Genomic DNA, 14,652 nt, shown 5'->3' with positions numbered 1-14,652 from the left:
GCCACATTCCACCAGACAGCCAGAGACTCAGACCCAGCAAGTGTCTGAGTGGAGAATGTGGCTCTACCTCAAGGAGTTTCATCTAGGAAAGATGTTGAAGAGGAAGTGACTGGCAAGAGCCTAGATCCTGAATCTGACAAAGAGTTAGAGGATTCCAAGATATACTGTATAAGTCACAAGTCTGCAAACAATGCTCTCATCTGTAACTAAACACATTTAACAGATATATATACACACACATTTATACACATATATACTTATGTATGTATACGAACACATGTACACAAAATTGGGAAGACTAGACAGCAAAATATTATCCCTAAGTGCTGGTGTTATCAGCAATTTTATTTCACTTTCCCTTTTTTTTTGAGACAGTCTCACTCTGTCACCCAGGCTGGAGTGCAGTGGCGTGATCTTGGCTCACTGCAACCTCCACCTCCCAGGTTCAAGTGATTCTCCTGCCTCAGCCTCCCGAGTAGCTAGGACTACAGGTGCGTGCCACCATGCCCAGCTAATTTTTTGTATTTTTAGTAGAGATGGGGTTTCACCATGTTAGCCAAGATGGTCTTGATCTACTGACCTCATGATCTGCCCGCCACGGCCTCCCAAAATCCTGGGATTACAGGCACAAGCCACTGCACCTGGCCCATTTCCCTTTTTATAAAGGTATACTAAACCCAAAAAGCTTTGAAAATCAAAAGTTTTTATCTAACTCATTTGGCATCATAACCTGACCAGAACTGACAAGAATCTATCCCACTTGGGGTGAATATTCAAATATTTCAATGCAGAAAATATTCAGGGGTTTGATTATGAGGTACTGCCTCAGACCCTGCTGGAGGTGTTATATAATACAAAGTATATACACCAGGTGAGTGTTACAGATTCTGAATTTTTCCTAAATTTCAAAGCACATCTGGTACCGCAAAGGTTCAAGTTAAATGAACCTGTATAAATACATATTTTTGAATTTAAAAAAAATGACATTACCTCTTAAAACATAATTTTCATTTCAAAACAAAAACAAACCAGAAGCAGCAGACCAACCTTTCCTGGGTCCCTCACGCCCTCTGCTGGCTACCAGAAGCAGCCAGCCTGACCCAGCAACAGGGCTGCAAACTACAGGATCCCAAGCCTGCTCCCTGGGGACACGGCCCTACCCAGGGATTTATATGATCCAGGATAACAGAAATCAGACATAGGGGCCCACCTATCCATAAGGCTATTTTTCCCCAGCTCAGGCAAGAGGTGGAACCCATCCCCTAGGAAAGCCTGAGGAGAGGCATCTCTGGCAAAGTTGTAAGCACAAGGTTCGGAAGCAAAGAGCTTTGGGTTCCAACCCCAGCTTCCTCACATTGCTGCCCGATATCAGTCTCAGTTTCCTATGGAATGGGGTATATGTTGATCTACTGGACAGAGCTGTCAACAGGTTCAGAGGAGTTTCAGGACCTAAAGATTATTTTTAAATAACGTACCATACACTGGGAAAGGTTGTTGCCAATCACAGAAGGGGACGAGATCAGCACAGAGATTATGTACAACTGAGAAGCCCTCAGAAAGTCCTTCTGAGTAGCTGGACAGGAGGGCATGAAGAGGTGACAAGGGAATACCCAGTCAGCCCCATCATCAGGGCCCATACCCCAGGAAGATGTGGCTAGATTTCTAAAGATGACAAAGGCACCTGGAAGCCCTTAATGAGCTTCTATGGGCAGCACAAAGACTCCTGTTTGTACACAACATTCCAGTGGTCCAGGTGCCCCTCCTTGCCCCCAAGCCTGTGGATTAACACACTCCAGCCAGTTATCCCTAAGTCCATCCTGGCCCCACAGGGTTAGCCATCTCCCAGAGTCATGGGCCTGTCCCAGCCAGGGGTCTCCAGCAGGGATGCTGCAACCATAACTATAGTCTCAAACCTGATAGAAGAAAAGGTTCTTAAAAAAGAAGGGAACACAACAACTTCCTGCCTGTGGAGAAAAGGGAAAAAAGAGAGGAGAAAAGGAGATCAAACAGGAGAGGGGCTCCTATTATCCAGCCAAGAAAGACTTACCAGGTAGCTACTAAAATCGATCCTGGGCTGGGCAGTGAGGACAGTGAAATGAATCAGATTTAGTCTCTACTCTTGATAAGTTCACAAACTACTTAGCAGAGAGGTTGGGAAACTGGTAACCACCACAAGGTATGAATAGGGCTGTGAGAAAGGTGAATACCAGGTGTTGTGAAACAAAAAGAGGGGCCCGGTGCGGTGGCTCACGCCTGTAATCCCAGCACTTTGGGAGGTTGAGGCAGGTGGATCACTTGAGGTCAGGAGTTCAAGACCAGCCTGGCCAACATGGTGAAATACTGTTTCTACTAAAAAAATACAATAAAAAATTAGCTGGGTATGGTGGTGAACACCTGTAATCCCAGCTACTGAGGAGGCTGAGACAGAAGAATCGCTTGAACCTGGGAGGCTGAGGTTGCAATGAGCCAGGATCATGCCACTGCACTCTAGTCTGGGTGGGTGACAGAGTGAGACTGTCTCAAAAAAAGAAAAGAAAAGAAACAGAGACCTGACCCAGCCATTTAGGCGAGCACCTGAGAGGAGGTGCCACCTGAGCAAAGCATTAAAACACCAAGACCTCCAAAAATGCTTGTTAACTGGATGAGAAATGAAGTCACTTCTGCCACAAAGCACCAGGGATGCCCGGAGCCCAGCAATGAATTCAGTAGAGCTAAAGTTCTGGGTAGTACTAGGCAGGTAAGCAGGGAGGGCCAGGAAGATGAACTCATATTAGCTGAATACCTACCCCATGCCAGATGCAGAGTGACCTCATTTAATTGTCCTGACCACAGCCCAGGTGGCAGGAAACATTACCCACACTTTACAAAGGCAGAAAGGAGGCTGGGCATGATGGCTCATGCCTATAATCCCAGCACTTTGGGAGGCCAAGGTGGGTGGATCATCTGAGGTCAGGAGTTTGAGACCAGCCTGGCCAACATGGCGAAACCCCATCTCTACTAAAAATACAAAAAATCAGCTGGGCGTGGTGACGTGTGCCTATAATCCCAGTTCCTCGGGAGGCTGAGGCAAGAGAATCACTTGAACCTGGGAGGCGGAGGTTGCAGTGAGCTGAGATTGTGCCATTGCACTCCAGCCAGGCTAGGCAAAAGAGCAAGACTCCGTCTCAAAACAAACAAACAAACAAAACAAAAAACAAAGGCAGAAAGAGAAAGGAACTGGAGTTTGGGTACCAGCAAAGCCTAGTGTAGAGACAACCAGGGAAGGCTCCCACGAGCCACAGCACGGAGGACATACCTTGCAGTCCATTCATGAAATATCCTTGTTTGTCTCTAAAAATGAAAGAGACCTGAGTAGGCCCCTTGCACAGCAGGGTTTGGGTCCTGGGCCAGTCAAATTGGCATCCAGGCCTGGATCTAGAGGCTGGACTGCTAGCCACCCACTGGCTTTGGCATCAGCAGCCTGAAGAGTTTGGGCTCTGGCCTTTCTCTTTCTCCCTTTGGGGGTAAAACATTGCTTAGGAAGGGCTGGTAGGAGTTGGGGGTAGGGGATAGCTCAGCCATAGATAAGTTTAAGCTCCAACAGTGCCCTTGCCTGAGGAGGTCAAGTCCAGGCTGTGAACCTTGCAAACCCATTGCAGAGCCTGTGGGAAAGTCCCTCCCTATCTCTGAGCCTCCACAAAAAGGCTGAGTAAAGCTCTCTAACACCAGAGGATCCCAGGAGGTGAGGCAAGATTCTGTCACCTAGTGGTCTAAAGGCCCAAGAGAAGTTGGAGCAGGCTGTGGAACACAACTGACTTGGGTTCCAATCTAGCTCCACCAATTATTAGCCATGTGATGAACTGCTTTGAGCCACAGTTTTCCAATCTGTGAATGGGGACACCAAGCCTCCCAATAATAGGGATGCTGGGCAGACTCAAATATTAAGGGCTTCCCCTGTAATATTTGAAGGGAAGAGACCATGTAATGAGTTCCCTTCCCTTCCTTGGAAGGGAAAAAAGCCTCTGTAGTAGGCTGATTAATAGCCACGCAAAGATATCAAACCCTAACACTCCTGGAACATGTAAATGCTACCTTATAATGACAAACGTAGGGCTGGGTGTGGTGGTTCATGCCTGTAATCCCAGCACTTTGGGAGGCCAAGGCAGGCAGATTGCTTTGAGCTTAGGAGTTCAAGATCAGCCTGGGCAACATGGCGAAATCTCATCTCTAAAAAAATTCGGCCGGGCGCGGTGGCTCAAGCCTGTAATCCCAGCACTTTGGGAGGTCGAAGCGGGTGGATCATGAGGTCAAGAGATCAAGACCATCCTGGTCAACATGGTGAAACCCCGTCTCTAGTAAAAATACAAAAAATTAGCTGGGCATAGTGGTGCGTGCCTGTAATCCCAGCTACTCAGGAGGCTGAGGCAGGAGAATTGCCTGAACCCAGGAGGCGGAGGTTGCGGTGAGCCGAGATCGTGCCATTGCACTCCAGCCTGGGTAACAAGAGTGAAACTCCATCTCAAAAAAAAAAAAAAAAAAAAAAAAAATTTCAGGCCAGGCGCAGGGGCTCACGCCTACAATCCCAGCACTTTGGGAGGCTGAGGCAGGTGGATCATTTGTGGTCACGAGTTCGAGACCAGCCTGGCCAATATGGTGAAACCCCGTCTGTATTAATAATACAAAAATTAGCCAGGCGTGGTAGTAGACGCCTGTAATTCCAGATACTCAGGAGGCTGAGGCAGGAGAATTGCTGAAACCTGGGAGGTCGAGGTTGCAGTGAGCCAAGATCACACCATGGCACTCCAGCCGGGGTGACGGAGCAAGACCTCGTCTCAAAAACAAACAAAAATAAAAAATTAGCCGGGCATGGTGGCTTGCACCTGTGGTCCCAGCTACTTGGGAGGCTGAGGCTGGAGGATCACTTGAGTCCAGGAAGTGGAGGTTGCAGTGAGCCAAGACTGCGCCATTGCACTCCAGCCTGGGTGACAGAGTAAGACCCTGTCAGAAGAGGGGAAGGAAGGGGAAGAAGGGGAAGAAGGGGAAGGAGAGGTGTTTGCAGATGTAATTAACTTACATCTGGAGATGGGGGGTTATCTTGGAGTATGAGGTAGGACCTAAATGCAATTACAAGTGTCCTTATAAAAGAGAGACAGAGGGAAATTTAATAAGAACAGAAGAGGAAACCACACATACAGAGAAGGTGATGGTGAAGATGGAGGCAGAGATTGGAATGATGCAGCCATAACATAAACCAAGGAATGCTGGCAGCCATGAGAGGCTAGAAAAGGTCTGAATTCTCCTTGAGAGCTTCCAGGAGTATGGTCCTGCCAACATTTTGATTTGGATATAGTGAAACTAATTTTGGACTCCAGAACTGTGAGAGAATAAAATTCTGTTTTATTTTTTGTTTGTCTGTTTTTGAGATGGAGTCTCGCTCTGTTGCCCAGGCTGGAGTACAGTGGCAGGATCTTGGCTCACTGCAAACTCCGCTCCCGGGTTCAAGCAATTCTCTGCCTCAGCCTCCCAAGTAGCTGGGATTACAGGCGCTGTCACCACGCCTGGCTAATTTTTGTATTTTTAGTAGAAATGGGGGTTTCACCATCTTGGCCAGGCTGGTCTTGTACACCTGACTTCATGATCCACCTGCCTTGGCCTCCCAAAGTGCTGGAATTACAGGGGTGGGCCACCGTCCCCAGCCAACTTCTGTTGTTTTAAACCGCCTGGTCTGTGGTAATACCACAACAGCCACAGGAAACTAACACACCCCCATTGGTAGCACTCCTTGGTGTCTGAGCCCTAGGGCCTCACGGCTGTGAGACAACATGGCATGGATCCCACTCTTCAGGGTCCACCTACCTAGCATCCTCCAGGGTGAGAGGTTAGAATTAAGGCAGCAGGGCCCTGGAATCTCCCCTCTCAGCCTGGGAAACTACTGACTCTGCCTATGGATGGATGGGCTGCCACTGAAGTGGGGAGGGGACAAAAGATGGCAGCAGCAGTGGCAGCTCATGGACAGATGTCTTCCCAGAGCCCATGGCCAAGAGGTATTTAGTATTCTGGGATTCACAGTTCTGTCTCAGCAGCCCTGGTGCCAAGACCACCCCCTCCAGCAAAGCACCCAGGAACACTAGCCTGGCTCCATGGACAAAACACAGGCAACCCATCCAAAGAGAAACATAGACACACTGCGCTCTAAGGACCAACACAACCCCTCCAGGGCAGAAAGGAAGAAGAGCAAGGCCACTTTGGCTAGGCCACTGAGGGGAGGGGGATTAAAAACCCCCAAGATTGGCGGGGCATGGTGGCTCACACCTGTAATCCCAGCACTTGGGGAGGTCAAGGAGGGTGGATCACCTGAGGTCAGGAGTTCAAGACCAGCTTTGTTAACATGGTGAAACCCCATCTCTACTAAATATACAAAAATTAGCCGGGCATGATGTCAGAGGCCTGTAATCCCAGCTACTCGGGAGGCTCAGGCAGGAGAATCGCTTGAACCCGGGAGGCAGAGGTTGTAGTGAGCCGAGATCAAGCTGCTGCACTCCAGCCTGGGTGGCAAACCGAGACTCCGTCTCAAAAAAAAAAAAAAAAAAGCAAAACAAAAAACAAAAAACCAAGATCCTGCTATCCTGCTATTCAGCAGTAGAAAGGAATGAAGTACTGATACATGCTACAACGTGGATAAGCCTAGAACATGCTAACTGAAAAAAAACAAGTAACAAATAACTACATATTATTCCATTTACATGAAACATCCAGAATAGACAAATCAAACAAGCCATAAAGTAAATTAGTGGTTGCCAGAGGCAGGAAGGGGATAAGAAAATTGGAGGATGATAGCTAAGGAGTGCAGGATTTCTCTTTAAGGTGATGAAAATGTTCTAAAATTGACTGTAGTGATGGATGCACAGATTTGTGAATATACTAAAAGGCACTGAATTGTACACTTTAAATAGGCAAATGGTATGGTACATGAATTACATCTCATTAAAGTTGTTAAAAGAAATATATCCAAGGGCTCAGCACCAGCCAAGGAGGATGCTGAACACTGCTTGAAATGTTCTAGCACAACCCCCAAAGGTCAAGAGGTCCCATTTAAAACTTGCATGAAGGGTGACGGGAGTGGCAGCAGGGAATTAAAGAAAAGACTACAACTTACTTCAGAGCAGTGAGTCTAACCTCCCTCATCACCACTACCCATTTCATGGAGGGAGAAACCAAGACCCAGAAAAGGGAACTGCCTGAAGACCACAAAAAAACTTACTGCAGAAACAGGACTCATATCCACGTTGCCTGGGCAGCGACCCTTTCCTGCTTCCCTACCAGCTAGCTACCCAATTCCAGGTGGGGTAAGAAGAGCCCAAGAAATCAGCAGGTTCCTAGATGCCAAATGAAGGGCTTTTGCTACCAAAGATAGGTTACTAGGAGTGGACAAAGTATTCTAGGAAGAACCAAGATGACCCTGGGGCAAACTGCCCATTCTGGCCAAGACGAAGAACCCGTCAAGGTCCAAGGTGAGCAAGGTCACATACTCACACCTGGACATGAATGAACTTTTGCAAAAAAGGCAGCTGAGGGGGGAAGTAGTTTGCCTAAAGCTATAAAGCAGGTAAGGAGGAGACACTGAGGTCTGGAAGGTGATGAAAGAATTGAGGGATGATGGCTCAAAGCTTGCCTTGCTCCGAAGCCCAAACTCCACACACAACTCAGCCTCTCTACACCACTATCCAACAGGCCTCCGGACAGGAAATCCCAACGAGCTTGTTCACTACAACACGGCTGCCCACAAAAAATGGCTGTTCTTCAACCCTGAGCCTCATACAAAACAGGCTGCTTGTCCTGCCCACCAAGGTTGGATGGCTAAGAGGGAACAGAGGAGCCAGGAAGAGAGGGGAGAAACCCAGTTCCTCCTCAAAAGACATCCATCATTCTGTATCACCTCCAGGTCCAGAAAGCTTTGGACTGAGTTCCCTAAAATCCCAAAGCTAAACAACACCTCACCAGCATCTTGCCTGACCAGTAAGGAAACTGAGGCCCAGAGAGCATAGGTAGAACCTACCCTGGTTCACCCAGCAAAGCCCTGAAAGACCCAGAGTTGGAACCCAGGCAACAACTATGGTACCACGCCCAGCTTCTTCCACCACCTCAGTTCATATGCCCCTTCTCAAAGAGCTCTCTGTGGGGTCTCCAAACTCAGGATGCTTACAGGCCGACCTTTTCACAGAGCAGACTCTCAGCAAGGCAGCCATGCCTGGTAACCCTTGACATCACCACCCACCCAGCACCTGGACCCCAGGGTACCAAAAAAAAACTCTTAAAGGGAGTAGAGATACATTCAGAGAATCAGGACAATGAGGAAGCCCAAGTAGTCAGAACCAGGACCAGAATTGCCATCCAGACTCCCTCTCAACAACTCCCTCTCTTCCCAAGGGACGCAACTCACCTCCAGGCTACAAACAGCCCTAGTGACAGTTTAGGACCAATACTGCAGTGGTAGGAGGAATGTTCCCTCTTCTCATCCCCAAAACCTCTCCAGTTGGACCAGGTGAGGAAGGGAGAAGAGGATCATCTTTGTCCCAAGAAGTGCAGGGACAGAAAGCCTCTTCTCTGTCATTGGGAAGGGCAGGTTTCATGAGCCCATAGAATGTGATTTTTTTTTTTTTTTGTTTTGAGACGGAGTCTCACTCTGTCACCCAGGCTGGAGTGCAGTGGCATGATCTTGGTTCACTGCAACCTCCGCCTCCCAGGTTCAAGCGACTGTCCTGCCTCAGCCTCCCAAGTAGCTGGAACTACAGGCGCGTGCCACCACACCCAGCAAATTTTTGTATTTTTAGTAGAGACAGGGTTTCACTATGATGGCCAGGCTAGTTTTGAACTTCTGACCTCAGATTATCCGCTTGCCTCTCAAAGTGCTGGGATTACAGGCGTGAGTCACCACGCCCGACCCTTTATTTTTTTGTTTTTTTAAATAAAGATGAAGTCTCGCTATGTTGCCCAAGCAGGTCTTGAACTCCAAGGCCCAAGTGATCCTCTTGCTTCAGCCTCTCAAGTAACTGGGACTACAGGCACACAGCACTATGCCCAGCTTACTCCTATGTTCTTGTGAAGACAAGTATAAGGGAGGGACTGCAAGGGGCGTAAGGAGGTGTTTCTGAGTTACAATGGCAGCACAAGATGTTCTTTCTCTTTGTACTTAGAACCAGGGATGTATCTCTAGGGAGGGGGAGTAAGGAGGTGTTTTTGAGTTATCATGCCAGCACAGGATGTTCTTCCTCTGTCCCTGGGACCAGTGATGTATCGCTCCTTGCTTCTGTGGGAGGAGAGAAACTACCTGACCAGAGAGAGAATAAATAACTGGTCGTGACCCTTGAGTACATATGGCTTATCGTGCCAGAATGATGGGAGAAAGGGAACAAGAACAAGGAGCTCAAGACAAGGCTTGGGGCCCCTGTGAATTACAGAAAGATTTACCTGAGCCAAAGGGAAAAGGAATGTGGGAGGAGAGTTTCTCCAGAGTGATAATGTCCCAAACCCCTTTCCTGTCTCTGGGAAGAAAAAAGCTTGTCAAAAGCAGTTCAGAACTTATTACATGACCTAGATGTGAGAAGCAAGCATAGCTGGGTCAGGGAGAGACTTGGAATCACTCCTGGTTTCAGAGGGGAGGCTCCACACTCCATGTCCTGAGGACCTGACAATCTTCTCACAGAAAGTAGGAGGACCCTCTTGGCCCTGGCCACAAGGGGTTTCAGAAGGGGGTTCAGAATATGGGGTTCATATGATCCTGAAGAGCATCCAGGTCCATCTGTCCAATGGGAGAGGATGACCTCACATTCCTCTCCCTGGACAGAAAGGATTGCCTAGTGTGGTAGGAGGAGAGCCTCATGCCCAAGTGGGAGCCAGGCCTCAGTCCCTAAGGCAAAGGATCTCTTGTCCCAGAGCAAAAGCTCGGCCCCAGACTCTTTTCCTCAGAATCCTACCCTATTCATATCCCCAAGGGGAGTTGGAATTTGAGGCCCAAGTCCCCGAGGCAGGAAATCTTATGTCCCTAAATGACCCCTATGACTGGGGTGTATGTATGTTGTCTGAGGTGAGGTGACAGTACCCTCAGGGCAGTTTTAGAAATCAGCTCCTAAGGTGGGGAACAGGCCTTCACACACCTGAGGTAGGATTCAAACCCTTGGGGGTAGACTCAGGACCCTGTTCCACAGGGATCCTTTATCCATGCCCCAAGGAAAGGGTCTCAGGGGTCAGGTCTGGGGGAGTAATCCTGTTTCTCAGGGGTACATCTCAAGTTTCTTGAGAAGGAAGCTCAGACTTTACCTCTAGACACAGAAGTCACCAGGGTATGTATGAATCTCCTGACCCTGAAGGAAAGCTCAAGTGTCCTTGGTAGAGTGGCTCTCAGGCCCTTAAAGGTAGGCAGAGATCCATAGGGAGGCACCAGACACCATCTCTGGGATCCCATGTTGCCCATGTCCCCTGAGGAGTAGTCTCAGGCTCAAGTTCTCAAGACATGGGTCGTATGTCTCTGACAAGAAGCTTAGGCCCAAGGGGGAAGGGCCTCAAACCACTGTTACAGAGAGGAAGATGGGATATTGTATCCCCAAGGTGTTTCAGTCCCTTATAAATGGGGTAAAAGGGTCACATATCCTTGTGGAGTGGGGAGTCTAAGACCCCCAAAACCACTCAGATACCAGTCTCAAGAAGGGTCTCCTAAAGACTTCACCTTTGCAGCAGGACACCAGGCCCCTGAAGAGGCCTCAGACTCGGTCCCTAAAAACCTCAGTCCATAAGAAGGTAGATCTTAGGCCCCAGGATCCAACACTCTGAGTCTCATTCTCCTGAAGAAGCTTCAGGCCCTCAGTGGGAGGCGGGGGCGTTGAGGGCCCGTCTCTTCTTATAGGAAGCTTAATATTCTGAAGAGAGGTTCAGGTCCTTGTCTCCAAAGAGGTAGGTTGCAGACCACTGATAGAAAATGCAAACCTTTGTCACTCAGAAAGGGGATGAGTCTCATGTACTCAAGTAAAGCTGCTGGTCCTTGGATGTTGGTTTTGGCCCCTGTCTCCAAGGGCAAGGGAATCATATCTTCCTGCAAAAAGTCTTATATCCCTGGAAAAAGCTTAGAAGATCCCTCTCCTTAAAGAGGGCGTTATATGTTTATCAGGACCTTGATTCTAGAGGAGGGACTCTCAGGCCCCTGAAGACAGAGTTAGGACCCTTGAGGTCTCAGGTCTGGCTATCCAGTGGTCCTGTGTTCTATTACCCAGCAAAGCAGAGAGGGTTGTCCTATATGCAGAGTGTCTCAGACTCTTGAAGGGGCTTAGGCTCCTTGGGGATGTTCATACCCCATCTCTGAGGTCTCCACTTTATTTGATTTCCCTGGAGGGCTAATCTCAAACTTCTATCCCAGAGAAAAAGAGCTCTTAAGCCACTGAACACAGACCTAGGTCTCTTGGGAAAACTGAGATTCCTGTTCAAGAGGGGCGCGATCCTACCTGTGTCTCTTGGAGAATTCCCACCTATTGGCCCTACAAGATGAGGTCCCAGGAACTGGAATGACGACTACAGACACTAAAAGAGGCCTCGGATCCCACCTTTAAGTCTGCCACTTCATCGTAGGCCTCTAGCCCCAAATCCCTAGAGGGGAGGAAAGGTGTCTCACACACCCCTACTACGAAAGAAGACTGTCAGACCCAGTGAAAAGGCCTAGATCCCTTGGGGCGATCTCAAACAGCCTTCGAGTACCTCCACAGTGTGGGGGTCCTATCTACCGTAGCCGCCCACCCATCACCCCACAGCTCTTACCTGCTCGACAGTGGCAGGGTCCATAGCCTCGATGCGTGCTGCAGCAGCCTCATACTCGTCCTCACTGTTGTAGCCTGCGCCGACCTCCTCACGCTCGGGACTACCCCCGCCAACCGCGCCAACCCCGGGAGCTTGACGTCGCCGCTTGCTGTGCCCAGGCCCGGAGCAGCAGCCGCCCACGCCTACGGCACCACCCACACCCACCACCACGCCCGCGGCACCCACACCCGCCGCCGCTGCGCCCAGCGCGTCACCGGGCCCGCCGCCGGGCCCACCTGGGCCCCCGCAAGGAGGTGGAGAAGCCTGTTGTGGCCGGGGGCCCGCCACTGCACCAGGCGGCACGGCCAGCGCCCAGCGGTGAAGAGCGCCCGGTGGTCCTGGTAGCGGGCCTTGAGGCGGTGGCGAAGCTCGAGGACGGGCCCCCACCACGCCGGAGTCACGGTCGCGATCGCCGCCGCCCACGCCCGTGCCGCCGCCGCCCACGCCCACACCCCCGCCGCGCCGCGGCGCCGGGGGCAGCGGCCCGGGCGGCGGCGGCTCGTTGGCAGGGTCGGCGTCGGGAGGCGGCGGCTTCTTTTTGGGGAGTATAGTCATGGCTGCACCGCCGAGTACCCCCCTAGCAAACCCGGCGCAGAGCACGCCGGGAGAGAACCCGGATGAGGGGGGCTAGTATAGTGCGCGAAGCACGACGGGAACGGCGAGACCCGGATAAAGAGATCGCAGCACCGGTCCGAGAAGCGGCGGCGGCGGCGACGGCGACGGCGCCGGCGCGCGGGTCACGCCGGGAGGAGAACCCGGATGTGAAGTCCAAGATGAAGGCAGTGCAGCGAGTTTGTCGTAGCCTTCTCTCTAAGTCCAACAAGTTTATTGCTACGCTTGTTCCTGCCTTCTGCTTCAAAGGAAACAGAACCAAAACAAGCACCTCTTCACTCCGCCCCCTCGCAGGTTCTCGCACTACCGGGTGGGGCCCCGGGGCGCTGCGCACGCGCGCCAGGGCACAGCCCCGCCCCTCGCTCGGAAGTACGTGGGCAAAATCGTCGCCGCCGCCACAACAATTGCTAACACCAACCAATTGAGCAGCTGCGTGGATCCTCGACGACGCCCACGGGCCAATCAGAGGCGAGTGCTTGCCCTCTGGTGCCCTCCGTCTCAAATTTCAAAGTCGACACCCTCGTTCCCAGGCTTTCTCCCTGTCGGTCCCGTCTTGCTCTTTACTTTTCTCCCCGAAGCTCTGACTCGCAGGCGTCGTTACTGTGGACGGACAGCGTGGCCTGTTCCACGTACGAAAGGAAAACGCCTCCTCTCCAGGCTTCCAATTTGAACGCTGTCAGCAGGACTGACAGGAAAACATCAACAGTCCAGAGCAATGCATTCCTCTCCAGCGTCACTTCCGATCCCACCCACCTGCAAATACCCTTCCGGGGGAGGTGGACACCGCTTCACCCCGGCAACAGCTTAAGTTCTGCGGTGATTGGTTAAGAGACGCCGTCACTCCCGTCATACCGACCAACCTTGGAACCGACAGGCACCGTGGGGACAGTGGTTGTTTGGGAAACAGACACGCCTTCTCTGGCGACACAGCACTCTCGCCCTCGCGGTGACCTCCCCGCCCCTATGGCTAGTGCGCAGGCGCGGCCCAGCCTTTTTATTTTTTTTCTAATTGAGACGAGGGTCTCACTCTGTCGCCCAGGCTGGAATGCAGTGGAGCGATCATAGCTCACTGTAGACTCCAACTCCCAGGTTCAAGCGATTCTCCCGCCTCAGCCTCCCGAATAGCAGGGACCACAGGCGCACACCACCACCCCCGGCTAATTTTTTTTTTTCACTTTTTTTGTAGGGACAAAGTCTCGCTATGTTGCCAGGCTGATCTAGAGCTCCTGGGCTCAAAGGATCCTCCCGCCTCAGCTTCCCAGAGTGCTGGGATTACAGGCATGAGTCACCGTGCCTGGCCAAGCCTAGCCTTTTTCTAAAACTAAGTTTGCCTGAGTCAGTCGAGGTTTATGAACCACCTCTGTCACCAGTCAGCGTCTCGCAATGGGGTTGGCAAAATCCCTGCTATTGAGTGGCTGGAGAACTACACACTAATCCTAGCTCTGCCCTTCCTGTCTGAGTGATCTTTGGCAAGTCATTTGGCACCCACTCCGTCCTCAATTTTTGTTGTTGTTGTTTACCTTTTTTTTTTTTTTTTTTTTTTGAGATGGAGTCTTCCTCTGTCACCAGGCTGGAGTGCAGTGGTGCAATCTCAGCCCACTTCAACCTCCGCCTCCCGGGTTCAAGGGATACCCCTGCCCCAGCCTACTGAGTAGCTTGGACTACAGGTGCACACCACCACGCCCGACTAATTTTTTGTATTTTAGTAGAGACGGAGTTTCACCATGTTGGCCAGGATGGTCTCGATCTCCTGACCTCGTGATTCGTCCGCCTCTGCCTCCGTAAGTGCTGGGATTACAGTCATGAGCCACCACGCCCGGCCTGTTGTTTACTTTTTTAATGGAACGCTTCACGAATTCGTGTGTCATCCTTTCACATGGTGCCATGCTAATCTTCTCTGTATCGTTCTAATTTTAGTCTATGTGCTGGGAAGGGAGCACCCATCCTCAATTTCCACTCTATAATAAATTGGCAATGATAATTCCAATCTGAGGATGAGAGATTAATGCTTGTAAAGGGCCTGGTGCTGTGCCCACCACATAGGAAGTGTTCAATAAAGTAGTCTGCATGGTGGTGCAGTGGAAGGACCCCAGGCTTTGGAGCCAGAAAGACCTCAGTTCCAGGCACAGATGGACCATCACCAACTAAGACCTTGAGGAACTCATTGTGTTGCTTTGGGATTACCCATGTTTAAAACGGGAATGATAATGCCTGCCCATA

The 14,652-nt window shown here is 50.7% G+C and overlaps 1 protein-coding gene and 1 non-coding gene across 3 annotated transcripts in view; both read right to left on the bottom strand.

The window, feature by feature from the left end:
- OTUD5 (OTU deubiquitinase 5) overlaps positions 1 to 12,516 on the bottom strand; it is a 31,752-nt gene extending 19,236 nt beyond the window's left edge. For both annotated transcript variants that reach the window (XM_064364360.1, XM_012471564.3), the window contains exon 1: positions 11,782 to 12,516. In XM_064364360.1, coding sequence (XP_064220430.1) covers positions 11,782 to 12,375 — 594 coding nt within the window. In that variant the 5' untranslated portion in view covers positions 12,376 to 12,516. The remainder of the gene's footprint in view (positions 1 to 11,781) is intronic.
- Positions 12,517 to 14,265: 1,749 nt separating this feature from the next.
- On the bottom strand, positions 14,266 to 14,372 carry LOC135269969 (U6 spliceosomal RNA). The gene has a single exon (XR_010338202.1). It is a non-coding gene; the product is annotated as a U6 spliceosomal RNA (small nuclear RNA).
- Between the last annotated feature and the right edge of the window lie 280 nt (positions 14,373 to 14,652).

The sequence above is a fragment of the Aotus nancymaae genome, unplaced genomic scaffold (assembly GCF_030222135.1).
Source record: "Aotus nancymaae isolate 86718 unplaced genomic scaffold, 86718_ANA_hifiasm-v0.15.2.pri h1tg000058l, whole genome shotgun sequence".
Taxonomy (NCBI): Eukaryota; Metazoa; Chordata; class Mammalia; order Primates; family Aotidae; genus Aotus; species Aotus nancymaae.
The sequence above is the reverse complement of the archived record's forward strand: the minus strand, read 5'-3'. Positions and strand labels throughout refer to the sequence as shown.